Genomic DNA, 25,801 nt, shown 5'->3' on the forward strand with positions numbered 1-25,801 from the left:
AAAAATCAGCTGGGCGTGGTGGCGTGCGCCTGTAGTCCTGGCTACTTAGGAGGCTGAGGCAGGATAATCAGCTGAACCCAGGAGGGAGGCGGAGGTTGCAGTGAGCAGAGGTCATGCCACTGCACTCCAGCCTGGTGATAGAGCGGGACTCCGTCTCAAAAAAAAAAAAAAAAAAAAAAAAAAGAAGAAAGAAATGTCCTATTAGTATACAGAATATTAATCATTTTTAGAGCGATAGCTTAAAAAATCTTCTCAATTTAAAAACCCCTGACACTCAGTTTTGCTGCCTCTTTTGACTACGCCTCACAAACCATATTTCACTATCACTTTAAAAGTTACATTAAAACCCAGCTCTAACACAGCTCTTAGTACACTAATTCAGATAAATTCATAGAATTTGGAAGGGATACTACAGCTCTTCTAATCCACTCCTTCAGCTGCTCTAATAAGCAAGGAATCTTTCCCATTAGAGGTGGATGCTATAAGAATCTCAGTTAAACCTCATCTACTCCGCTGTATATGCATGTCTTGCCACATGATAAAATCCTTGAGAGCATTGGGGACATATCCTGACCATCTTTCCAGGTCTGTTCTGATGGCCAAGATTTAAGAGAAAACTAGTAAATGCTCACTAAACTGAGCTGGATAAATGGATTCTGCTGTGACTCTTTTTATAAAACAATACTATTTATCTCTCTCCTTTCTGTATTTGTTTTCCCTTTTCAGCTCAGACTCCCTTACATCCCAGGAGACAGTAGGTTCTATCACCTGAAGGGGAAATGTGAATAATAAAATTGCTACTCACGGGAGGACATCAGGATGGTTACCGATGAGTTTGCTCATCGACACACAGAGCCGTTCATGCAGATCATGGTTGATTTGGCCTCCAGCTTTAATGGCTTCGGCATTCCTTTCCAGCAAATCCAAAAGGAGAGGGCGAAGCTGGCGACCAACCAGCACAGTACAGTCCTTATCCAAGAGCAACTGTGCTAAGGTACTCAGGACACACTGGCGATCTTGAGATGTCCACACCTGAAAAAGGCAAAACAAAACATCTTTCATTTTTTTTTTTGGAGACAGAGTCTTGCTCCATCTCCCAGGCTGGAGTGCAGTGGCACAATTTCGGCTCACTGCAACCTCCGCCTCCCAGGTTCAAGCGATTCTCAGGCCTTAGCCTCCCATGAGTAGCTGGGATTACAGGCACCTACCACATCAGGCTAAGTTTTGTATTTTTCTTTTTTTCTTTTTTTAGTAGAGATGGGGGTTTCACCATGTTGGCCAGGCTGGTCTCGAACTCCTGACCACAGGTGATCCAACTGCCTCGGCCTCGCAAAGTGCTGGGATTACAGGCATAAGTCACCATGCCTAGCCCAAAATATCTATATAAATAATACTCATCTGCACTGTTGTAGAAAAGCAGAGAAGAGTCCTGGGTTGGAACTAAAATGTCCAATTTCCAGACTTCATAAGTGAGATTCTATTATAAAATACTGTAGAAACTTTTTTCAGTAGAGGATTAGAGTTAATATAAAGGTTGTTACAAATAAGTTTCAGTACACTGGAGTTTGAGGTACAGGAACTAATACCCGGATTCCATTTAAAAGCTACACGACTTCTCTGAAAAAGAATCTATATGCTGGGGTTTCAACAATCTCCAGGGAATCCAAAACCCCAAACTTCCCCCAGCTCTTTTAACTCTTGAAGAAAAAAATGGAATTCTGCAGTTAGTAGACAAAACTTACAACTCCTGAGGAAAGGACAGAGGTAAAAAATTAACTCCTGGGAGTGAATGAGGATATCCCTATCAAGCTGATCAAGGCATCAGCCTCTAATAAACAAACAAAAAACAGATCCAAAGCAGACAGCAACACTTTGATATGGGAGATGAAATAGAATACAAAATTCTAGTGCCCGGGTTCAGAATGTAGGTAAGCATAGAAAGGAAAACTGAAAACTGTATAAAAGGCATTATATTGCTAGTGTATATACAGGTCCGCACAACCCTTTCTGCTCAGCAATGTAACAGCACTTTTAAAATGGGGACATGCCCTTTGACCTTACAAGTCTCAAGCTATGAGTTTCTCCTAAAAAGTTTCACCCCAGGCCATATGTGGTGGCTCATGCTTGTCATCTCAGCACTTTGGAAGGCTGAAGCGGACAGATCCCTTAAGCCGACGAGTTCAAGACCAGCCTGGACAACATGGTGAAACCCCATCGCTACAAAAAGTACAAAAATTAGCCAGGCTTGGTGGCACGCGCCTGTAGTCCCAGCTCCTCAGGCGGCTGAAGTGGGAGGACTGCTTGAGCCTGGGAGGTGGAGGTTGCAGTGAGCTGAGATCATGCCACTGCACTCCAGCCTGGGTGACACAGTTAAGGCCCTGTCTCCAAAAAAAAAAAAAAGAAAGAAAAAAGGAGGAGGAGGAGGCTCACCCTAGTCACCTATATAAGTGCACCTTGAACACAACCTAAATGTCATACAAAAAATGTAACGAGTTTTGCCAAAATTATCACCCAGAAAGTCACCTTAACCTGAGCTCTTACAAAGTCTTCCAATTATAGAGCATTCTCTCATGAAAACATTTGATTCTGATCAAAGCACTGATTAGGGAAAAATGTTACCTTGAAACAATTTCTGTCAGTCTTAGTTCTGTCCTTTATAGGAGGCTAACTGAAGGATTCCATAAAAATGGAGGAAAATAAATTTAACAGATTTGGTCATGATAGATAGGAGTAAAACCTCACATTTTCAACTGCTGCATTTCCGCATAAACAAGCCCTCTAAAGATACCTTTTTTTTTTTTTTTTGAGACAAGGTCTTGGTCTGTTGCCCGGACTGAAGTACAGTGGTAAAATCACAGCTCACTGCAGGCGCACTCTCCCAAGCTGAAGCAATCCTCCCAGTTGAGCCCCCTAAGTAGCTGGGATTACAGGTGTGCGCCACCACGCCCAGCTGGTATTTTTTAATTTTGTAGGGGGGGGGTCTCACTATGTTGCCCAGGCTAATCTCAAACTCCTGAGCTCAATCCTCCTGCCTTGCCCTCTCAAAGTGCTGCGATTACAGGTGTGAGCCACTGTGCTCGGCCCCATTTTTTAAATAATAAAGTAAGTTACATTGCAGAGGAAAGAAACATATCCAAAGAAAACTGGTCAGGCATGGTGGTACTTTGGGAGGCCAATGTGAGATGATCACTTGAGGCCAGGAGTTTGAGACCAACCTGGGCAATGTGGCAAGATGTCATCTCTTCAAAAAAAATATAAATAAATAAAAAATTAGCTGGTGTGACCAGGAGCGGTGGCTCACACCTGTAAACCTAGCACTTTAGGAGGCAGAGGAGGGTGGATCACTTGAGGTCAGGAGTTTGAGACCAGCCTGGCCAACACGGTGAAACTTTGTCTCTACTAAAAACACAAAAAATTAGCCAGGTGTGGTGGCAGGTGTCTATAATCCCAGCTACTTGGGAGGCTGGGGCAGGAAAATGGCTTGAACCCAGGAGGCAGAGGTTGCAGTGAACTGAGAATGCGCCACTACACTCCAGCCCTGGCAACAGATAGACCAAGACTCCATCTCAATAAAAAAAATTTTTTTTAATTAATTTTTTTTCTTAATCAGCTGGTGACGATGTGCATCTATAGTCCCAGCTACTCTAGAGAGTGAGGAGAGGATCACCTCAGCCTAGGAGTATGAGGCTGCAGTAAGCCATGATCGTGCCCACTGCACTGCAGCCTGGGTAACAGAATGAGACTCTGTCTCTAAAAATAAAATACATAAAATATAAATTTCATTCCCCAATAATTTTAAATATAAAAATATAACTCATTTTTATATATTGACCTGTGATCAATGAAATTCTTTATTTTGAAGATTCCTTAAGACTTTCTACATACAAAATCCTGTCTTAAGCAAACATTATTTTGTTTTATTTATTTTTATTTTTGGAGACAGGGTTTCCATCACCCAGGCTGCAGTATTTCGATATCAGCTCACTGCAGCCTCGACTTCCCAGACTCAAGTGATCCTCCCGCCTCAACTTCCCAAGTAGCTGGGTCTACAGGCATGCACAACCATGACTGGCTAATTTCTGTATTTTTAGTAGAGTCAGGGTTTCACCACATTGCCCAGGTTGGTCTTGAACTCCTGGGCTCAAGAGATCCACCTACCTCAGCCCCCAAAGTGCTGGGATTACAGGTATGCACCACCACACAAGGGGGTTTACAGTTTATCTCATCATTTGAAAGATGTTTCATTGTGTTGTTTGTTAAGAAACCAACAGTCACTTTTATCTTTGCTCCTCTACAAGTAAAGTGTCTTCTGGCAATTTTTAAGATGTTGTTTATTACTTGTTTCTTAGCAACTTGATTATGATGTGGCTTGGTGTGGTTTTAAGTTTATCAGATTTAAGATGACGAGTTTTTGGGATCTATGAATTATTTTTCATCAACTTTAGAAATTTTGAGATTATCTTTTTTTTTTTTTTTTTGAGACGGAGTCTCGCGCTGTGTCACCCAGGCTGGAGTGCAGTGGCGCGATCTCGGCTCACTGCAAGCTCCGCCTCCCAGGTTCAGGCCATTCTCCTGCCTCAGCCTCCGAGTAGCTGGGACTACAGGCGGCCGCCACCACGCCCGGCTAGTTTTTTGTATTTTTAGTAGAGACGGGGTTTCACCACGTTAGCCAGGATGGTCTCGATCTCCTGACCTCGTGATCCGCCCGCCTTGGCCTCCCAAAGTGCTGGGATTACAGGCTTGAGCCACCGCGCCCGGCATCTTTTTTATATTTCTACTGTTTCTCTTCTCTCCCTCCTCCTGTAACTCCAGTTCACATACAGTAGACTAGTTGATAATGCCTCACAGATCACTGAAGCATTTTTATTCCGGCTTTTTCCCAACCTGTCTGTTTAAGCCTAGATAATTTCTATTGCCGTATCTTGTAATTCAATGTTCTTTTCTTGTGAACTGTCTAATCTTCGACAAGGCCTATCCAGTAAAATATTCATTGCTAAGATTGTATTTTTTGGTTTCACTTGGTTTTTTTCATAGCTTAAATTTCTCTCATTATGTTTAACATTTCCCTTCAAGTCCCTGCACATACAATTACTTTTTTTTCATGTTTTTGAGAGTGATGGGGTCTCACTTTGTTGCCCAGGCTCAGACTGATCATAAACTCCTGGCCTGAAGTGGTTCCTCTTGGCCCAGCCTATAATCACTTTTTTCTTTTTTCTTTTTCCGAACATTCATATCATCATTGTATAATCACTTTTTTAAGTCCTTGTTTATTAATTTAAATATCTTTATTATTTTGGGGTCTGTTATAGTGACTGACTTTTCTCCTGGTAATGAGCCACCATTTTCCTTTTCCCATATCTAGTACTTTTTTAATCAGATGCTGAACGTTGTAGATATGTGTCTAGATTTTGCTCTCTTCCTTTGTTCTAGCAGGCAATTAATCAGCTTGTAGGTCAGCTTGATCCTTTCAAGACTTGTTTTTAAGTTTTCTTAGTATTGATCTAGTAAGGCCTTTGAGGGCTGATTTAGCTCTAGAATGTGGCCCTTCTGGGTTCCACGCCTAATTATGCCAGTATTCAACTTGGTCTTTCCACTCCAACTAGTAAGAATTGAACATCTCCTACACAGAAAAACTCCAGTAGTTATTCTTTGCATAGCTCACAAAATTTCCCTAAGAAAACACAGCTTTACATTCAGCCAGTACTCACCAGACCCCATATTTCTAGAGCTGTTCCCTGTACTATAATACCCTTCCCAGCATATTCCAACTACTGCCCCAACTCCGAGCTCTGTCTTCTCAGCTCAGTAGGACCACCACTGCTGAACTTCGTTCCTCCTCTGAGTCAGTCCTCCTGTAAGTGACTCCAGGTAGACAGCCGGAATCATTCTAGGGCTCACCTTGTTTCCCATTTTTAGGAATCCCAATCCTATGCTACCTTTCATCCAATGTTTTAAAGTTTTTCATATGGATTTTTTTCCTGTTTTTCTAGTTGTTTTGGCAACAGGGTTAATCCAGTACCAGTTACTCTATCACGAACAAAAGAAGTATGTATATTTTACTCTTTCCTGTTACAGCACTAAACTTCATATATATTTAAACCTTTGTATTTTATCTTCCTAGATTTATAAAGACTATATATACAAGACTGAACATAGTGGCTCACACCTGTAGCCTCAGCACTTTCGGAGGCCAAGGCAGGCAGATCACTTGAGCCCAGGAGTTTGATACCAGCCTAGGCAACATGGCAGAACCACATCTCTACAAAAAAATACAAAAGTTAGCCAGGCGTGGCTGGGTGCAGTGCCTCACTCCTAAAATCCCAGAATTTTGGGAGGCCAAGGAGGGTGGATCACTTGAGGTCAGGAGTTCAAGACCAGCCTGACCAACCTAGTGAAACACCATCTCTACTAAAGGAACAAAATTAGCTGGGCATTATGGCACATACCTGTAGTCCCAGCTACTCGGGAGGCTGAGGCAGGAGAATCACTTGAACCCAGGAAGCAGAGGGGGCAGTGAGTCAAGATCATAACACTGCACTCAAGCCTGGGTGCCAGAGCAAGACTCCCTCTCAAAAAAATAAAATTTAATTTAATTTAATTTAAAAATAAAATAAAATAAAATAAAAAATTAGCCAGGCTTGATGGTATGTACCTGTAGTCCCTGCTACTCATGAGACTAGAGTTGGGGGAAATCACCTGAACCTGGAAGGTAGAGGCTGCAGTGAGCCATGATCGTACCACTATATCCCAGCCTAGGCAACAGAGTGAAACTATTTAAAAAAAAAAAAAAATTTAAGTTTGGTAGATTATATATCAAAACATTAATATGGGCAGTCCCTGACCGAATGTTTTTCTTACATGTATTAGTTTCTTAGAGCTGTGATAACAAAATACCACAAACTGACTTAAAAAAAAAAAAAGGCCAGGTACAGTGGCTCACGCCTGTAATCCCAGCACTTTGGGAGGCTGAGGTGGGTGGGTCACCTGAGGTCAGGAGTTCGAGACCAGCCTGAGCAATATGGTGAAACTCCGTCTCTACTAAAAATACAAAAATTAGCCGGGCATGGTGGTGGGTGCCTGTAGTCCCAGCTACTAGGGAGGCTGAGACAGGAGAATCGCTTGAACCCAGGAGGCAGAGGGTGCAGTGAACCGAGATCATGCCACCGTACTCCAGCCTGGGCAACAGAGACTCACTTTGTCTCAAAACAAAACAAAACAAAAAACAAATTAAAAACATACAAATCTATTGTCTCACAATTCTAAAGTCTGGAAGTCCAAGATCAGGGTGTCAGCAAGGCCACATTCCTTTGAAACCTATAGGGGAGAATCCCTCCTTGCCTCTTCCTAGCTTCTGGTTGTCATCATCAATCCCTGCTGTTCCTTGTCTTGCAGCTTTATTACTCCAATATGTGTTTCTGTCATCACCATATGGCCATCTTCCCTTTATGTCTTTCTCTCCTCTTTTTATAAGAACAGTCATATTGGGCTGGACGTGGTGGCTCATGGCTGTAATTCCAGCACTCTAGGAGGCTGAGGTGGGTAGATCACTTGAGGTCGGGAGTTCGAGACCAGCCTGGCCAATATAGTGAAACCCCATCTCTACTAAAAATACAAAAATTAGCTGCGCATGGTGGCACACGCCTGTAATCCCAGCTGCTGAGGCAGGAGAATCACTAGAACCAAAGAGGCGGAGGATGCAATGAGCCACAATTGCACCACTGCACTCTAGCCTGGGCGAAAGAGAAACAGTCATATTGGATTAAGGCCCTAATCTAATTATCTCATCTTGACTTTATTACATCTGCAAAGACCTCATTTCCAAATAGGGTCATATTCAGGTATTACAGGCTAGGACTTCTACATATATTTTCAGCAGACACAATTTAACCCACAACACTGGTGGTGCTTTCCTGAATTTTCCAAGTATTCTGCATGAATACTACTAGTTAATGCAGTTTCAAAAAAATAATAAATGTTGTGCTAAAACCCGTGAAAGGGTAAATGCCAGGCCTGCAAGAAAAGGGACCAGCTAGGCTAGGATACCTGTGAGTATCTGGGGGATGGGTGGGGGTTATAGGAAAACTACATAATCAGCTTTCTCCTTCTGTAAGCCGAGGGGCCTTGCTAGTCAAAGCATCTGTGACCATGTCAGCTGGCTTGCTATTGTAGGAAATAAAAACAGAACAATGAATGCTAAAGGATTTACTTTTTTTTTTTTTTTTTTTGAGATAGAGTCTCACTCTGTAGCCAGGCTGGAGTGCAGTGGTACGATGTCGGTTCACTACAACCTCCGCCTCGCTCCCAGGTTCAACCGATTCTCCTACCTCAGTCTCCCAAGTAGCTTGGGCTACAGGAGTGTGCCACCACGCCCAGCTAATTTTTGTATTTTTAGTAGAGATGGGATTTCACCATGTTGGCCAGGATGGTCTCAGTATCTTGACCTCGTGATCCGCCCACTTCGGCCTCCTAAAGTGCTGCGATTATAGGTGTGAGCCACTGCAACCAGCCAGGATTTACTTCTTAAACCTGTGATTACTCCCGAAACATTCTTAGGAAATCCTGCCTTTCTCCTTGGGAGACTGGGACCCACTGGAAAAGGGAAAGGACTGCATTCCTTCTGGCTACACCTCTGTATTTTCTCACTTCTGTTAATATTCTGTGAAGCTTAAATTGGTTTTATTTAGGTGGCTGGGATATAAGCAAGTATGAGGAAAGCTGAAGAATACTGATTACTTAACAAATACAAGAAAATTTTTTTTTTTTCTGAGATGGAGTCTTACTCTGTTGCCTAGGCTGGAGTGCAGTGGCCTGATCTCAGCTCACTGCAACCTCCACCTCCCGGGTTCAAGCAATTCTCCTGCCTCAGCCTCCTGAGTAGCTGGGATTACAGGCATGCACCACCACGCCCAGCTAATTTTTGTATTTTCAGAGAGACGGGGTTTCACTATGTTGGCCAGGCTGGTCTCGAACTCCTGACCCCGTGACTCACCCACCGTGGCCTCTCAAAGTGCTGGGGTTACAGGCATGAGCCACCGTGCCCAGCCAAGAAAAAACATTTTTATCCATCGGGTGTGGTTACTTATGCCTGTAATCCTAGCACTTTGGGAGGCCGAGGCAGGTGGATTGTCTGAGCTCAGCCACCATGCCTGGCCAAGAAAAAACATTTTTAAGGTGGCTCAGCTCTTCTCTTCCCACCAAAAATACCAAACAATTTCATTCCTCAGATATAACAAAATTCATCAATTCCCCCAACAACTAGCCAACAAAAATAGAAGAGGAAAAAAGCACTCTTCATATTTGTATGTCTGTATGCTTAACTTATTGAGCTTTTTACTGTTTTATGAAACTACTATATTGTCATATTCAACTGCTAACTGATCAGTTAGCCCTTCTCAAAGCAGTTAATTAAAAGGATAAGGCAGGTTTTTCTACCTCAGTGTTATTATTTATAATTACATGTATCAGCTGAAATGTGTATTTTCAGCTAAAGAGAAACAATTCCTAAACTACTCTATAAAACCTAAGCAATTAGGCTGGGTGCGGTAGCTCACACCTGCAATCCCAACACTTTGGTAGGCCAAGGTGGGAGCATGGCTTGAGCCCAGGAGTTCAAGACCAGCCTGGGCAACATAGTGAGACTCCCCATCTCTACTAAAATTTTTTTTTTATTTGAGACGGAGTTTCGTTGTTGATGCCCAGGCTGGAGTGCAATGGCGCAATCTCGGCTCACCACAACCTCTGCCTCCTGGGTTCAAGAGATTCTCCTGCCTCAGCCACCCCAGTAGCTGGGATTACAGCATGCGCCACCATGCCTGGCTAATTTTGTATCTTTAGTAGAGAAGGGGTTTCTCCATGTTGGTCAGGCTGGTCTCGAACTACCAACCTCAGGTGACCTGCCCACCTTGGCCTCCCAAAGTCTGATACAGGTGTGAGCCACCGTGCCTGGCCACAAAATTTTTTTAGAAATTAGCCAGGCAAAGCTGGGCGCAGTGGCTCATGCCTGTAATCCCAGCACTTCGGGAGGCAGAGGCGGGAGGATCACATGAGGTCAGGAGTTCGAAAACAGCCTGGCCAACATGGCAAAACCCCATCTCTACTAAAAATACAAAAAATTAGCCGGACATGGTGGCAGGTGCCTGTAATCCCAGCTACTTGGGAGGCTGAGGCAGAAGAATTGCTTGAACCCAGGAGGCGGAGGTTGAAGTGAGCCAAGATCACACCATGGCACTCCAGCCTGGGTGACAGAGCAAGACTCTGTCTCAAAAAAAAAAAAAGGAAATTAGCCAGGCATGGTATTGTGCACCTGTTGTCCCAGCTACTCAGAAGGCTGAGGTGGGAAGACCATTTGAGCCCAGGAGGTCAAGGCTAAAGCGAGCTATGATTGCATCACCGTACTCTAGCCCGGGCCATAAAGGAAGACCCTGTCTCGGACAGGGGAAGCATTAAAGCATCACCACTGTCATCATTTGCTTAAAACACTGAAAGTTAAAGGTATGTTCTGCCAAAAATAAGTAAGTATGCCTGTAATCCCAGCATTTTGGGTGGCCAAGGTGAGAGGACTGCTTGAGCCTAGGAGTTTGAGAACAGCCTGGGCAACGCCTCAAGACTTTGTTTCTACCTAAGATTAAAAAAAAAAAAAAAATTAGCCAGACGCAGTGGCATGCTTATAGTTCCAGCTACTGGAGGGGATGGGGAAGGTCCTGAAGTAAGATGATCAGTTGAACCTAGGATGTCAAGGCCACTGCTCTCCAGACCCTGTCTTAAAAAATAAAAAAGAAAGTGTAAACCAAAAATAAAATTATAAGCCCCCCAACCAACTGAATGAAGGTGAATCCTTCTCCTCTCAGCCAAGAGCGTTCTAAAGTAAACCTGAAACACTAGTTCACACCACGCTGGGAATGGTCGGTCAGACACGCCTCATAATACTCTCTTCCTTTTGGAATTCTGGCACAGCTGACCAGCATTAACATTAAAACCGAGACCTTAGGACTGACAAAACAGACTTGTAGCAATTAAGATACCAATATGACAGAGAGCAAACCCTGAAAGAAGTATTTCAGGAGTATTTTAATTCTCCCTCCTTTTTTGGGGGGGGGGGGTAGAGACAGAGTCTCTCTGCTATGTTGCCCAAGCTGCTCTCAAACTCCTGGGTTCAAACAATTCTCCTCCCTCAGCCTCCAACAGTGCTGTGATAACAGGCATGAGCCACCATGTCTGGCCCAAAATATACAGCTTTGACATATTTTGAAATGGCCCTGAAAAGCTGTCTCTTTAAGTCTTACACGAAACATTTAACATTTACAGTACTCGGCTTCAGGCAGACATTGGGGGTGTTGAGGTCTAGTGGGCAGAGAAGACTCTTAGCCAGACAGATGGCTTCTCGTGGCAGGATGCAAGGGCCTCCATGCGCTGGAGAGCTCTCCAGCACCAGGGGCAGCTGCTGGCTGGCAAGGAGCTGCAGCCTATGGCCAGTCATCAGGAGATCTCCGCCAGGGCCCTGGGTTCTCTGTGCAGACAGTTCCAAAGGAAGCTGTCCCGAAGAGCTGTCAACCCCAACCTCCGGGCAGGCACCTCCTGGAAACCCCTAGAAACCAGAGTCAGGGCAGCAAGAGACTCCAGGCTGCAGCTCGCTCAGCTAAGAGCACCCAGCCATGTCACAGAGAATCCAGAAGTCCTGCCAAAGCAGCACCAAGTGGCTGGTGGAGACCCAGGTGAAGGCCAGGAGGAGGAAAAAAAGCTTAAAAAAGGGAGGGCAGTGGCTCCCCAACTTGCAGCCTGAGCCAGAAGAGTATTCGGCTGTCCAGAGCTGCCCCTGACCACTCAGCCACAGACCCCCTGTGCATCACCACCTCTCTACCTGGACAGGCTCACGTGCCCACCCTCTACGGCAGTGGAAGCAGGAGGCTGCCTTCCAGAGCCCCTGCTCCTCGACAGAGCTCCTCTGCTCTCCTAGCGAGTATGATAGTGACCTAGAGGCTATGGGGGGCAGGAATTCGGCATCTCCAGAAGCTGTCCCAAGAGCTGGATGAAGCCATTATGGCGGAAGAGAGTGGTGAAATGACACTCTCATTCATGACTGAGGAAGTGCCCTGCAGGAAACAAGCCCTGTCTGACCACCAAAGCTTCATACCCAAGAATGTCTGTGCTTCCCCATGAGCTTCCTGGTGGAAGCTCCCAGGAGTCATCAGTACCCCTGGGCCGCTGCTAAAAAAGACCTGAGTAGCAAGGGGCCCAGAGCCCCCCTGTTGCAGCCACATCTGGACCCATCAGTGACTGCCTGCCACAGCCTGAGAGTGTCTTGGGGAGACCTTGCAGAGGTGGGGAGTCCCCCAAGGGGACTCTTGGGCTTAGAAATTCATCGTATACTTGACCTTGAGCCTGGTATTTGCTTCATCTACAATGTGAAGAGCCGGCATCAGATGTTTGAGAGCTCTGAACTGTGTACCCATGTACTTGGTTTTTGGGGAGTCATCCATAAAGTTATTCGCCCACTGTGTTTCTGGTGCCAAGGCTCTTGGGAACACCACTCTCAGCCCTGCTTTCCCTACCAGGGCTCTGGAGGAAGGCACAGGAGATAGTTCCAGGCTTAAACTCTGGGCTCACAGGTACCTATTTATATGCTCAAGGCAGAGCACTGTGGGTGTGCCAGGAGGGGTAGCCCCGTTCAAGAGCAATTCCTGCCCTTTGTAAATTATTTAAGAAACCTGCTTTGTCATTTTATTAGAAAGAAACCAGAGAGCATTGCTTTCTTATAATAAAAACTAGATAACACTGCTTTCTCATAATAAAGACTGTTTTGTGGCTGGGCACAGTGGCTCACGCCCGTAATCCCAGCACTTTGGGAGGCCAAGGCGGGTGGATCATCTGAGGTCAGGAGTTCAAGACTAGCCTGGCTAACATGGTGAAACCCCGTCTCTACTAAAAATACAAAAATTAGTCAGGTGCAGTGGCAGGCACCTGTAATCCCAGCTACTCGGGAGGCTGAGGCAGGAGAACTGCTTGAACCCAGGAGGCAGAGGTTGCAGTGAGTCGCGATTGCGTCACTACAGTCCAGCCTAGGTGTCAGAGCAAGACTCCGTCTCCGTCTGGGGGTGGGGGGGAAGGAGACTACATTTCGGGGGAAAAAAAAAAACATTTACAGGCTAGGCTTATAATCCCAGCACTTTGGGAGGCTAAGGTAGGTGGATCACTTGAGCCCAGGAGTTCCAGACCAGCCTGGACAACAGAGTAAGATCCTATCACTTTAAAAAATAATAATAAAAAAATTTTAAAAGAAACATTTGCAATCTATTATCTCTGAAACCTGTTACCTGGAGGCTTCATTTGCATAATATGAACCTTGGTCTCCACACCTCTATCTTTTTTCCACCACCCCAGATAGTCTCACTCTGTTGCCCAAGCTGGAGTGCAGTGGTGCAATCTGGGCTCACTGCAAGCTCCACCTCCCAGGTTCCCGCCATTCTCCTGCCTCAGCCGCCGGAGTAGCTGGGACTACAGGCACCCACCACCACGCCCGGCTAATTTTTTATATTTTTAGTAGCGACAGGGTTTCACCATGTTAGCCAGGATGATCTCGATTTCCTGACCTTGTGACCCACCTGCCTCGGTCTTCCAAAGTGCTGGGATTACAGGTGTGAGCCACTGCGCCTGGCCTCCACACCCCTATCTTAACCCAGACACTCCATTCTATTGATTCCAGGGATTTAAATAAACTCTCAACCAATTGCCAGTCAGCAAATCTTTGAATCCACCTGTGACTTGGAAGACCGCCCCTCTCACCCTTCGAGTTGTCCCAGCTTTCCAGACCAAACCAATGTACGTCTTACTTGTACTGATTGATGTCTTAGGTCTCCCTAAAATGTATAAAACAAGGCGGTAGCCCAATCACCTTGGGCGTATGTTCTCGGGATCTCCTGGGGCTGCGTCATGAGCCATGGTCACTCACACTTAGCTCAGAATAAATCTCTTAAAATATTTTAGAGTTTGACACTTTCCATCGACAAAAGTATCACAGTTTGTGAGTACATTAATCTGTTCAATAAACATTTACTGCCTACTGCATATCAGACACTGTATTGGACACTACAGCTACACAGTCCCCTTCTCTGGACATACTCTCAACCAACTACTGATAATCAGTTAGTTGAAACAAAGGTTAAGAGGAAGAGGAGGCCGGGCGCGGTGGCTCAAGCCTGTAATCCCAGCACTTTGGGAGGCCGAGACGGGCGGATCACAAGGTCAGGAGATCGAGACCATCCTGGCTAACACAGTGAAACCCCGTCTCTACTAAAAATACAAAAACTTAGCCGGGCGAGGTGGCAGGCGCCTGTAGTCCCAGCTACTCGGGAGGCTGAGGCAGGAGAATGGCGTGAACCCGGGAGGTGGAGCTTGCAGTGAGCTGAGATCCGGCCACTGCACTCCAGCCTGGGTGACAGAGCGAGACTCCGTCTCAAAAAAAAAAAAAAAAAGAGGAAGAGGAAAGGGTAAAGTCAGAAAAGTCTTCCTGGGGAAAACCATTTCAAAAGAGGTCTTCCAGAACAAACAAGTTAACTGAGCAGGGCACAGAAGAGAGATGCAGCCTTCTAAGGAAAGGAAATGCAAAGTCAATGAGGCAAGTAATGGCAAGGAATGACCAAGACAATAAATAACAACAGAAGTTAACAATGGGAGGTGACTCCAGTCAACAACAGTAGAGGGTAACAACCTGCAGTCACTGCAGGCAGCTTAGTGTTGCTGAAATAGCAAGCCCTGAGCAGAGACTAAACAACCAGGCTGGGGCAGGATTTCTTTCTCAATTTTGCACCACTGCCATTTACCATGGATAACTCTGTTGTAGGGAGTTGTCCCATACATAACAGAATGCTTGGCGGCATCCCTGGCCTTGATGCACTAGATGCTAGTAGCGCCCCCATAATGAACAGTTGTGATAACCATAAAGGTCTCCAGATTTGTCCCTGGGAGCAAAATTGGCCCCACTCCCCAGAATAATTGGGCTGGAGATACATCAAAAAAATACTTCAGGGAAGGGCACCGCGGCTCGCGCCTGTAATCCCAGCACTTTGGGAGGCTGAGGCGGGTGGATCATCTGAGGTCAGGAGTTTGAGACCAGCCTGACCCACACAGTGAAACCCTATCTCTACTAAAAATGCAAAATATTAGCCAGGCACGGTGGCGCACGCTTGTAATCCCAGCTGCTCGGGAGGCTGAGACAGAAGAATCGCTTGAACCCGGGAGGTGGAGGTTGCAGTGAGCTGAGATGGTGGGCCATTGCACTCCAGTCAGGACGACAGAGCGGGACTCTGTCTCCAAAAAAAAAAAAAAAAAAATTAATTAGCTACACCTGGGACCCAAGTACCTGGGCCCACACACACCTGTTCTGTGGCTCACGCCTGTAATCCCAGCACTTTGGGAGGCCGAGGCGGGCGGATCACGAGGTCAAAAGATCGAGACCACCCTGGCCAACATGGTGAAACCCTGTCTCTACCGAAAATACAAAAATTAGCTGGGCGTGGTTCCGTGCGCCTGTAATCCCAGCTACTCTGGAGGCTGAGGCAGGAGAATCGCTTGAACCCGGGGGGCGGAGGGTGCAGTGAGCCGAGATCGCGCCACTGCACTCCAGCCTGGCAACAGAGCGAGACTCTGTCTCAAAAAAAAAAAAAAAAAAAAAAAAAAGTCTTCAACTCAGGTAGGAGTCAATGAGAAGGTTCTTAAAAGCCCGAAGACCCATTTCCCAGAAAACTCTAGTTAACCTCATAATTCGTACAGTTACAGTTAGTATTCGCTGTCTTGGTTTGTCCTTCAGCTGTTTTAAGTGTTTACGAACTGTCTCCAAAAATAGATGCAAATTTCCCTTATGGCAGACATCGTAACGAATTTATCCACTTTCTCACAGCGCCACACCGTTCCTTACGCACAGCAGGAATGCAATCAGTATTTGTCAGTGGTTCACCCAAACTAACAGGAGTGGCTGGACTACGCACACTTAGGTAATACGTACACTTGTCAAAACGGCAGAAACGCAACCTCAATTTCAGAAAAACAAACCACATTCCTTTCGGAAGGCCACCTCGGCCACAAGCAGCCAAAGCGCATGCATAGGGGTGAGAGGCGATGGGAAGAGTACTGGAAGGCTCTTCCAGATAAAAACAAGACTCCTTCCAATCGCCTCAAACACTCTCGGAAACCTCCACGACCTGCGCCAGCCCAGAGGTGGGAGCCAGCTTGACCGGAGGCCGCATCACTCTCCCCTTAAAGCGGCGAGTCTCGGCAGGGGAGCGCAGGAAGCTTACTAGTGGGGCGACCCAGTCGGTCTGGCGCTTTCCCTCTCCCTTCACGTCTTACCTGCTTGGCCAAGAACCTGCCCAACTCACTGCGGCTCTTCTCGTTCTTGGCTGCGATTAACCGCAGCGGCGCGGCTGCCACCTCCAGCAAGAAGTGCTCCATGACCCACGGCCCTCACCCGGAGAGGCCACCTGCGCTCCCTACTTCGCGGCCGGCGTCCCCAAGCCGCCGAGGTCCCAGTGCCCGAGCAGCCACCAACTACGCCCCCAGGAAAGGCGTCCTCCGCTCCAGCGCGGACACCGGGAAAGCTGCACCACACGTGGGTGAGCACACGGCGTTTGACGTCATCAGCTCGGGACGGCTACGCGGCGTCCTCCCCGCCTCGGCCTCTCAGCGGCGGAAACGCCGGTCTTCGGTGTCCCGCCTTTTCCGGGAGGGAAATGGAAGCAAAAATCTAGTCGGTTTGGATGCATGAGTGATGGGGGCTCGCGAACTCAGCACGTGGCGGGACAGAGAGAAGAGTGCGTTAGGCCCGGGAGGAAAGAGAGGGGGCGTGTGATTCTCAGCCCACCGTGCCTTCCTTCTGCCTGAACACACGGAAAGATCAGATGTGAGAGAAATGCTGATTCTCAGCCGGGCGCGGTGGCGCATGTCTTTATCCCAGCACTTTGGGAGGCCGAGGCGGGCAGATCATTTGAGGTTAGCAGTTCGAGACCAGCCTGGGCAACATGGTGAAACCCCCTTCTCTACTAAAAATACAAAAATTAGCCGGGCGTGGTGGCGCGCGCCTGTAGTCCCAGCTACTCGGGAGGCTGAGGCAGGAGAATCGCTTGAACCCGGGAGGCGGAGGTTACAGTAAGCCGAGATCGTGCAACTGCACTCCAGCCGCGCGACAGAGCAGACTTTTCTGTCCCGAAAAAAGAAAAGAAAAGCTGATTCTACCCTTCTTAGCGGTGGCAGTTACCCCGTGCATAGGTAGGGGACAGCAGTAACCGTAGTTCTTGCCTCCTCAGAAGAATTCCACGAAGGGCATGAGGCAGAATGAGAGACCTAGGCAAGTTTCAGAGTAGAAGTAAAAGTTTATCAAAAAGCTTTAGAACAGGACGGAAAGAAAAGGAGGAAAGTACAGGCCGGGCGCGGTGGCTCAAGCCTGTAATCCCAGCACTTTGGGAGGCCGAGACGGGCGGATCACGAGGTCAGGAGATCGAGACCATCCTGGCGAACACGGTGAAACCCCGTCTCTACTAAAAAAATACAAAAAACTAGCCGGGCGAGGCGGCGGGCGCCTGTAGTCCCAGCTACTCGGGAGGCTGAGGCAGGAGAATGGCGTAAACCCGAGAGGCGGAGCTTGCAGTGAGCTGAGATCCGGCCACTGCACTCCAGCCCGGGTGACAGAGCCAGACTCCGTCTCAAAAAAAAAAAAAAAAAAAAAAAGGAGGAAAGTACAACTTGGAAGACGGCCAAGCAGGCGCCTTGAGAAACCAAGTGCGCAGCTTGACCTCTTGACTTGAGGTTTTATATGTTGGCATACTTTCGGGAACTTGCACTGCTTCTCCCGACTCCTGAGATCTTATTGGGAAGCTACTGATCAGTTTCAGGTATTTTCTATTAGGAGACTGCCTTTCGCTGGCGCCGGTGAACGTTAGAGAAACAGTTAAGAACCGCCTGACCATCATTTGATTGTCGCCCAGTAGTCCTGGTGTATGTGGGGGTGGGGAGCGCTCTGCTGCTCTGCTCATACCTAACTAGTTAACATTCTGCCCCAGCAATTCCCCTTGTAGGACTCTAGCCTACAGAAATCCTCACATAAGTGTGACAAAGATACCCCTTGCAGAGTTCTTAATACAGATATTGGAAGAAAATGTTCAATTGGGAATATTAAACGATGGGGTCTAAGTTATAGAATATTCTGGAAGTCATAAAAAAATAGCGTCCATAACATTAAAAGTTCACTTGTGGGCTGGGCGCAGTGTCTCATGCCTGTAATCACAGCACTAGGCGAGGCAGGCAGATCACAAGATACGGAGTTGTAGATCAGCCTGACCAACATGGTGAAACCCCATCTCTACTAAAAACACAAAAATTAGGGCTGGGTGTCTTGGCTCATGCCTGTAATCCCAGCACTTTGGGAGGCCAAGGCAGGCAGATCACCTGAGATTAGTAGTTCGAGACCAACCTGACCAACATGGAGAAACCCGTCTCTACTAAAAATAGAAAATTAGCCGGGTGTGGTGGTGCATGCCTGTAATCCCAGCTACTCGGGAGGCTGAAGCAGGAGAATCACTGGAACCCGGGAGGCGGAGGTTATGGTGAGCCGAGATCGTGTCATTGCATTCCAGCCTAGGCAACAGGAGCAAAAGGCCATCTTAAAAAAAAAAAAAGGTGGGGGGTGGCCAGGCGCGGTGGCTCACACCTGTAATTCCAACACTTTGGGAGGCCAAGGCAGGCAGATCACCTGAGGTCGGGAGTCTGAGACCAGCCTGGCCAACATGGTGAAACCTCATCTGTACTAAAAATTAAAAAATTAGCCAGGCATGGTGGCGGGCATCTGTAATCCCAGCTACTCGGGAGGCTGAGGCAGGAGAATAGCTTGAACCTGGGAGGTGGAGGTTGCAGTGAATGGAAAATGTGCCAGTGCACTCCAGCCTGGGCAAACTCTGTCTCAAAAAGAAGAAAAAGACAAAAAGAAAAAGTAGTAATGTAGTGATAATGCACCCTGGCAACTATTCTCAGGAATGTGTTTAAAGAGGTGCCCCCTGAAAAAGGAGGGTAAAACCAAGAAAGAAGATGACACGGGATCCAGGAAATAAGAGATTTAGCACAGAAAGAAAAAGTAAAATAATCCTGTGGATCGTAATCTTAATCCACAGGATTATTTTACTTTTAAGTGTTTAAGGGAAATCCCAGAACTTTCATCTGGGCAGCAGCAGTAAGATGAACAGCTCTAGGATGGTTAAATTAATAGATCAGATTAGTGGTTGCCTGGGTTTGGGATTGGAAGAGAAGACAATGTAAACAGCCAGAAGGCAAAATTTGGGGGTAATAAAAATCTAAGACTGGGCCAGCCACAGTGGCTTACGCCTGTAATCCAGCACTTTGGGAGGCTGAGGTAGGTGGATCACAGGGTCAGGAGTTCGAGACCAGCCTGGCCAACATGGTGAAACTCCATCTCTACTAAAAATACAAAAATTAGCCAGGCATGGTGGCACATGCCTGTAGTCCCAGCTATTTGGGAGGTTGAGGTAGGAGAATCACTCCAACCCGGGAGACAGAGGTTGCAGTGAGCCGAGAACGTGCCACTGCACTCCCACCTGGGCAACAGAGTGAGACTCTGTCTCAAAAAACAAAACAAAACAAAAGTACAAAAATTACCCAGGCGTGGTGGCAAGCGCCTGTAATCCCAGCTACACGGGAGACTGAGGCAGAAGAATCACTTGAACCTGGGAGGTGGAGGTGGCAGTGAGTTGAGATCCCGCCATTATACTCCAGCCTGGGCAACAGAACGAGATTCTGTCTCAAAATAATAAAAGAAAAATAATGATAATAAGGAAGGAATAGAGCATGTGTAGTATAGATGAAATAAGGTTGACAGTGTATTAGTAATTATTGAAACCAGATATTGGGTAATAGGAGTTTATCGTACTCTTCTTTTTTTTTTTTTTTTTTTTTTTGAGATGGAGTCTTGCTTTGTCACCCACACTGGAGTGCAGTGACACAATCTCAGCTCACTGCAACCTCCACCTCCCAGGTTCAAGCTATTCTCCTGCCTCAACCTCCTGAGTAGCTGGGTCTACAGGCATGCACCACCACACCCAGCTAATTTTTTCTTTTGTATTTTCACTAGAGACAGGGTTTCACCATGTTGGCCAGGCTTGTCTCAAACTCCTGACCTCAGGTAATCCACCCCCCTCAACATCCCAAAGTACTGGGATTACAGAGGTAAGCCACCACGCCCGGCCTATTGTACTCTTCTTTCTACTTTTGTGTATGTTTGAAATTTTGCGCTAAAAAAAATAGTATCTTTGATCCTTTTGTAGTTCATCAGCATGATGATTGGGTTTTCACACACATGTGTAATATGTGCCTCCCTCAAACCATGTTATGACCTCAGTATATTACCTGTCTGATATAAAAATATGTATATATTTTAGAAACAGGGTCTTACTCTCTCACCCAGGCTAGAGCGTACTGGTGCAATCATAGCTCAATGTAACCTTGAACCCCTGGGCCCAAGCAATCTTCCTGAGTAGCTAGGACTACAGGAACCTGCTACCACACCCAAATGTTTTTTTTTGTTTGTTTTTTTTTTGAGATAGAGTCTCACTCTGTCACCCAGACTGGAGTGAAGTGGCGATCTTGGCTTACTGCAACCTCTGCCTCCTGGGTTCAAGCAATCCTCCTGCCTCATCCTCTGGAGTCTCTGGAGTAGCTGGGATTACAGGCATGCACCACCATACCTGGCTAATTTTTTGTATCTTTTAGTAGAGACAGGGTTTCACCATGTTGGCCAGGCTGGTCTTGAACTCCTGACTTCAAGTAATCCACCCACCTCGGCCTCCCAAAGTGCAGAGATCACAGGCATGCATCACCACGCCCAGCTCTTCTTTTTTTTTTTTTTTTTTTTTTAAATAGACAAGGTCTCCCTATGTTGCCCAGGCTGGTCTCCCACTCCTGGGCTCAAACAATCCTCCAGCCTTGGCCTCCCAAAGTGCTGGGATTATAGGCATGAGCCACCATGCTTGGTCTTTTTGATCACGAGGTCTGGCTGTGCTTCCAGGCTGGGTGCAGTGGGGCGTGATCTCGGCTCACTGCAAGCTCCGCCTCGGGTTCATGCATTCTCCGCCTCAGCCTCCCAAGTAGCTGAGACTACAGGCCCGCTCTGCGCCCGGCTAGTTTTTTTTGTATTTTTAGTACCAGGCGGGGGTTTCACCATGTTAGCCCAGGGGATAGTCACCGATCCTCCTGACCCCCTCCGTGATCCACCCGCCTCGGCCTCCCAAAGTGCTGGGATTACAGGCTTGAGCCACAGCGCCCGGCCCATGCCCAGTGTAAATGTCTTAAGCTCTATTAAGTCTTACGCTACTTTCTCTGCTGGCGGTGCCCACCCAACAGCCATTGGTGACCTCTGAAAATTAATATTTTTGAAAAAAAATTATGAGTGTCATGTAAAGAGAACTTGGAGGCCGGGCGCGGTGGCTCAAGCCTGTAATCCCAGCACTTTGGGAGGCTGAGACGGGCAGATCACGAGGTCAGGAGATGGAGACCATCCTGGCTAACACGGTGAAAACCCGTCTCTACTAAAAAGAATACAAAAAACTAGCCGGGCGAGGTGGCAGGCGCCTGTAGTCCCAGCTACTTGGGAGGCTGAGGCAGGAGAATGGCGTGAACCCGGGAGGTGGAGCTTGCAGTGAGCCCAGATCACACCACTGCACTCCAGCCTGGGCGACAGAGCGAGACTCCGTCTCAAAAAAAAAAAAAAAAAAAAAAGAGAACTTGGGTATCAACTTGTAGATGCTACCTTTGACCAAAGATGATACAATCTGAGCTTTAATAAAGATAACAATTATAATGAATCAAAACCTATTAGTTTAGTTCATGAATATATACTAATAATTTTAAAAATTTGTTGCCTTTGGAGAGTAATAAGTCAATCTTGAAAGCTGATAAAGGGAGAAATTTAAAAATGTATCCTGCCTCTCATATGTGAATTGCACCACTGGGTAACTAAATAGAAGATGATGACAAGTGTCTCTTCCTCAGAATAGTCCACCTAATTTTAAAAAGAATTGCCGGCATAGTGGCTCACGCCTGTAATCCCAGCACTTTGGGAGGCCGAGGCAGGCGGATCACAAGGTCAGGAGGTTGAGACCATCCTGGCTAACACAGTGAAACCCCGTCTCTACTAAAAATACAAAAAATTAGCCGGGCATGGTGGCAGGCGCCTGTAGTCCCTGCTGCTCAGGAGGCTGAGGCAGGAGAATAGTGTGAACCCGGGAGGCACAGCTTGCAGTGAGCAGAGATCATGCCACTGCACTCCAGCCTGGGGAACAAAGTGAGACACCGTCTCAAAAAAAAAAAAAAAAAGAATTGACAAAATTAGAATACCACTATTTTGCAATTCCCAAGTAATCCATTAATCTAAGCATTAAGTATCAATGGCTGCTAACATAGCAAAAAGGGCCAAAAAAACAGACTCTAGATGGCTCTTGATGAAAGAACATAATGCTACCTATAGTCTTACCAAAAGGGTCAAACCTCTCATCCAGCTGTCAATTTTTTTTTTTTTTTTTTTTTTTTTTTGAGATGGAGTCTTGCTCTGTCGCCTAGCCTGGAAGTACAGCAAATAGCTGGGATTACAGGCGTCCACCACCACACCTGGCTAATTTTTGTATTTTCAGTAGAGACAGGGTTTCACCATGTTGGACCAGGCTGGTCTTACACTCCTGGCCTCAAGTGATCTCCCAGCCTTGGCCTCCCAAAGTGCTAGGATTACAGGCGTGAGCCACTGTGCCTAACCCCAGCTGTCAATTTTTTAAAATGAAGAAGATAGAATAAGTTAAGCTGCACCATGAATTTATAATCAGAAAAACTCAGACTGTAGAAGATTCTACAGATCAAAAGCTCAGGTTTTTTTTTTTTTTTTTTTTTTTGAGATGGAGTCTTGCTGTGTCGCCCGGGCTGGAGTGCAGTGGCCGGATCTCAGCTCACTGCAAGCTCCGCCTCCTGGGTTTACGCCATTCTCCTGCCTCAGCCTCCCGAGTAGCTGGGACTACAGGCGCCCGCCACCTCGCCCGGCTAGTTTTTTGTATTTTTAGTAGAGACAGGGTTTCATCGTGTTAGCCAGGATGGTCTCGATCTCCTGACCTCGTGATCCGCCCGTCTCGGCCTCCCAAAGTGCTGGGATTACAGGCTTGAGCCACCGCGCCCGGCAAAAGCTCAGGTTTTTTAAGACACAAATTTAAGAAAAAAGTATGGGAGGGGAAACTGTGAATTATAAGAAATGGCAAAATGATTTAAATGTTTGTGTCCCTCCAAAATTCGTATGTTGAAGGCTTAACACCCCAGTGTGATGGTATTTGGAAGTGAGACCTTTTGGAGGTAATTAGATTTAGATGAGGTTTTGAGGACAGAGTCCTCATAATAGGATTACTGCTCTTATAATGGGAGGGGAAGATGAGAGTCCCTTCTCTCTCTGCCATGGGAGGATACACTAAGAAGGTGGCCATCTACTAAACCAGGAAGGGAGCCCTCACCAGACAATAAATCTGCTGGCTCCTTGATCTTGGATCTCCCAGCCTCCAGAACTATAAGAAATCTTTGCTTGTTGATTATGTTAAAGAGGTTCAGAACATGCAACCGTGAAACAGACCATTTTGACATATTGATTATTTTGAGGTAAAGAAAAATCAGAACCAGCCAACTCAGTAAAACCTCTTTACCTCCCCAATTGCCTAAAATAAAGTATAAACTTACCCTTTTGCAAAGGAAATTTACCCTCATAAAGGAAATTTCTGTTAGTAAAGCGATCTGTACCAGGAAGAGAGCTACTCCAAGACAACTTTTTTCACTTAACAGACTGTTATCTATGTCAATAAATCCACTGAGAAAGTTTATGTTTTTAAGAAAATAAAAAGAAACTTTAGTAAACAGTTTGCAAATTGCGGAGATGCAACCTTGGGTACAAAGCAAACATGTATTCCCAGAGAACAAAGAGAGGGGTTGTGGTTTGGGTGTTTTTTGTTTGTTTGTTTATTTTTGAAACGGAGTCTCGCCCTGTCGCCCAGGCTGGAGTGCAATGGCACGATGTCGGCTTGCTGCAACTTCCGCCTTCCGGGTTCAAGCGATTCTCCTGCCTCAGCCTTCCGAGTACCTGGGATTACAGGCATGCCTCACCATGCCTGGCCAATTTTGTATTTTTAGTAGAGACGGGGTTTCATCATGTTGTATTTTAGTCTCCACTAAAAATACAAAAATTAGCTGGGCGTAGTGGTGTGCGCCTGTAATCCTAGCTACTGAGGAGGCTGAGGCATGAGAATCACTCGCACCTGGGAGGCAGACATTGCAGTGAGCTGCGATCATGGTACTGCACTCCAGCCTGGGGAACAGAGCCAGACTCCATCTCAAAAAAAAAAAAAAAAATTAGTTTTATTCAGTCTATAGTCTTACTAACGACTATAGACTGAGGTCTACAGGCCATGGGCTGTCTGACTTCAGAGTTCAGTCAGACTGCTGCAGCACAGTATTTCAGTCCAGTGTTCATATACCTGTGGTGGAGGTTCGATATGTGCAAAATCACATGAAAGTTTCGGTGCAGGAGTACATCTAGTTATAGATTTCAGAGGCATAATCACCAACCCTATCAGACATTATCTCATGTGTAGGAAAAGGCACTATATTCCTCCTTTCCTTTTTTTTTTTTTTTTTTTGAGACGGAGTCTCGCTCTGTCGCCCAGGCTGGAGTGCAGTGGCGTGATCTCGGCTCACTGCAAGCTCCGCCTCCCGGGTTCACGCCATTCTCTTGCCTCAGCCTCCCCAGTAGCTGGGACTACAGGCGCCCGCCACCATGTCCGGCGATTTTATTTTATTTTATTTTTGTATTTTTAGTAGAGACGGGGTTTCACCGTGTTAGCCAGCATGGTCTCGATTTCCTGACCTCGTGATCCGCCCTCCTCGGCCTCCCAAAGTGCTGGGATTACAGGCATGAGCCACCGTGCCCGTCCATATTCCTCCTTTAAGGAATATAGTGACTCAGGCAAGAGATGTTGGGGGCCGTGTGCTCTATCCTGGTTTGCCTTCAAAGCATCTTTCCAGGGAGCTGCACTTCCTCACAGAGTCAGGGGCTTTGTGAAATTAGACGGCAAGCAGAAATGAGCAAAATGGCTTCTTACCCTTTTTACTTTGTCTCACAATAATTAGAGTACTATGTTTAAATGACACTTCAAGGAATTATTTTCTCTGTGGTTACATTTCTCTCTTTACAGTTTAACTTTTTCAAATAATTTTTCATTTTAGGATTTTTTTCTTTCTGATTTAATTCAGTCTTTGAATATGTGAAACAGTTACATGGTTCAAAAGTTGAAAGGTTATAAAAAGGCAAACTCAAAAATTCATTAATTTAGTTTTTCTTTTTCTCACCCTGTCTTACGGTGCTGAAAACTCAACACTTTAATTGGGGCCAGGCACAGTGGCTAATATCTGTAATTCCAGTACCTTGTGAGGCCCAAGCATTAGGATCTCTTGAGCCCAGGAGTTCAAGGTTACAGTGAACTACGATTGTGCTACTGCACTCCAGCCTGGGTGACAGTGGCAGACTGTGTATCTAATACCCTCCCACACCCAACTTATTCATTCACTTATGAGTGAATTATTAGTATGTAAATTAAATCCCAGTAAAGCTCTTATTAAAAAAATTAAAGCCAGCCAGATGCAGTGGCTCACGCCTGTAATCCCAGTACTTTGGGAGGCCGAGGCAGGCAGAATACCTGAGGTCAGGAATTCGAGACCAGCCTGGCCAACATGG

The 25,801-nt window shown here is 46.3% G+C and overlaps 1 protein-coding gene, 1 non-coding gene and 1 pseudogene across 3 annotated transcripts in view; 2 read left to right on the plus strand and 1 right to left on the minus strand.

The window, feature by feature from the left end:
- Nucleotides 1-16,683, minus strand: part of MDN1 (midasin AAA ATPase 1) — a 184,501-nt gene extending 167,818 nt beyond the window's left edge. Inside the window, exons 1-2 of one of the 2 annotated variants that reach the window (XM_031667313.1) lie at nt 16,342-16,683; nt 806-1,032 (exon numbers count right to left, since the gene is read on the minus strand). In XM_031667313.1, the coding sequence (XP_031523173.1) occupies nt 806-1,032; nt 16,342-16,443 (329 nt within the window). In that variant the 5' untranslated portion in view covers nt 16,444-16,683. The remainder of the gene's footprint in view (nt 1-805; nt 1,033-16,341) is intronic. The other variant, XM_031667312.1, reaches the window with a different exon arrangement.
- Nucleotides 11,405-12,492, plus strand: LOC103883851 (annotated as a pseudogene).
- A 3,623-nt stretch (nt 16,684-20,306) lies between the features above and the next one.
- Nucleotides 20,307-20,410, plus strand: LOC116275592. Its single transcript, XR_004184707.1, has one exon. It is a non-coding gene; the product is annotated as a small nucleolar RNA U13 (small nucleolar RNA).
- Nucleotides 20,411-25,801: the final 5,391 nt, after the last annotated feature.

This window comes from Papio anubis, chromosome 6 (assembly GCF_008728515.1).
Source record: "Papio anubis isolate 15944 chromosome 6, Panubis1.0, whole genome shotgun sequence".
In the NCBI taxonomy this organism is placed as follows: domain Eukaryota; kingdom Metazoa; phylum Chordata; class Mammalia; order Primates; family Cercopithecidae; genus Papio; species Papio anubis.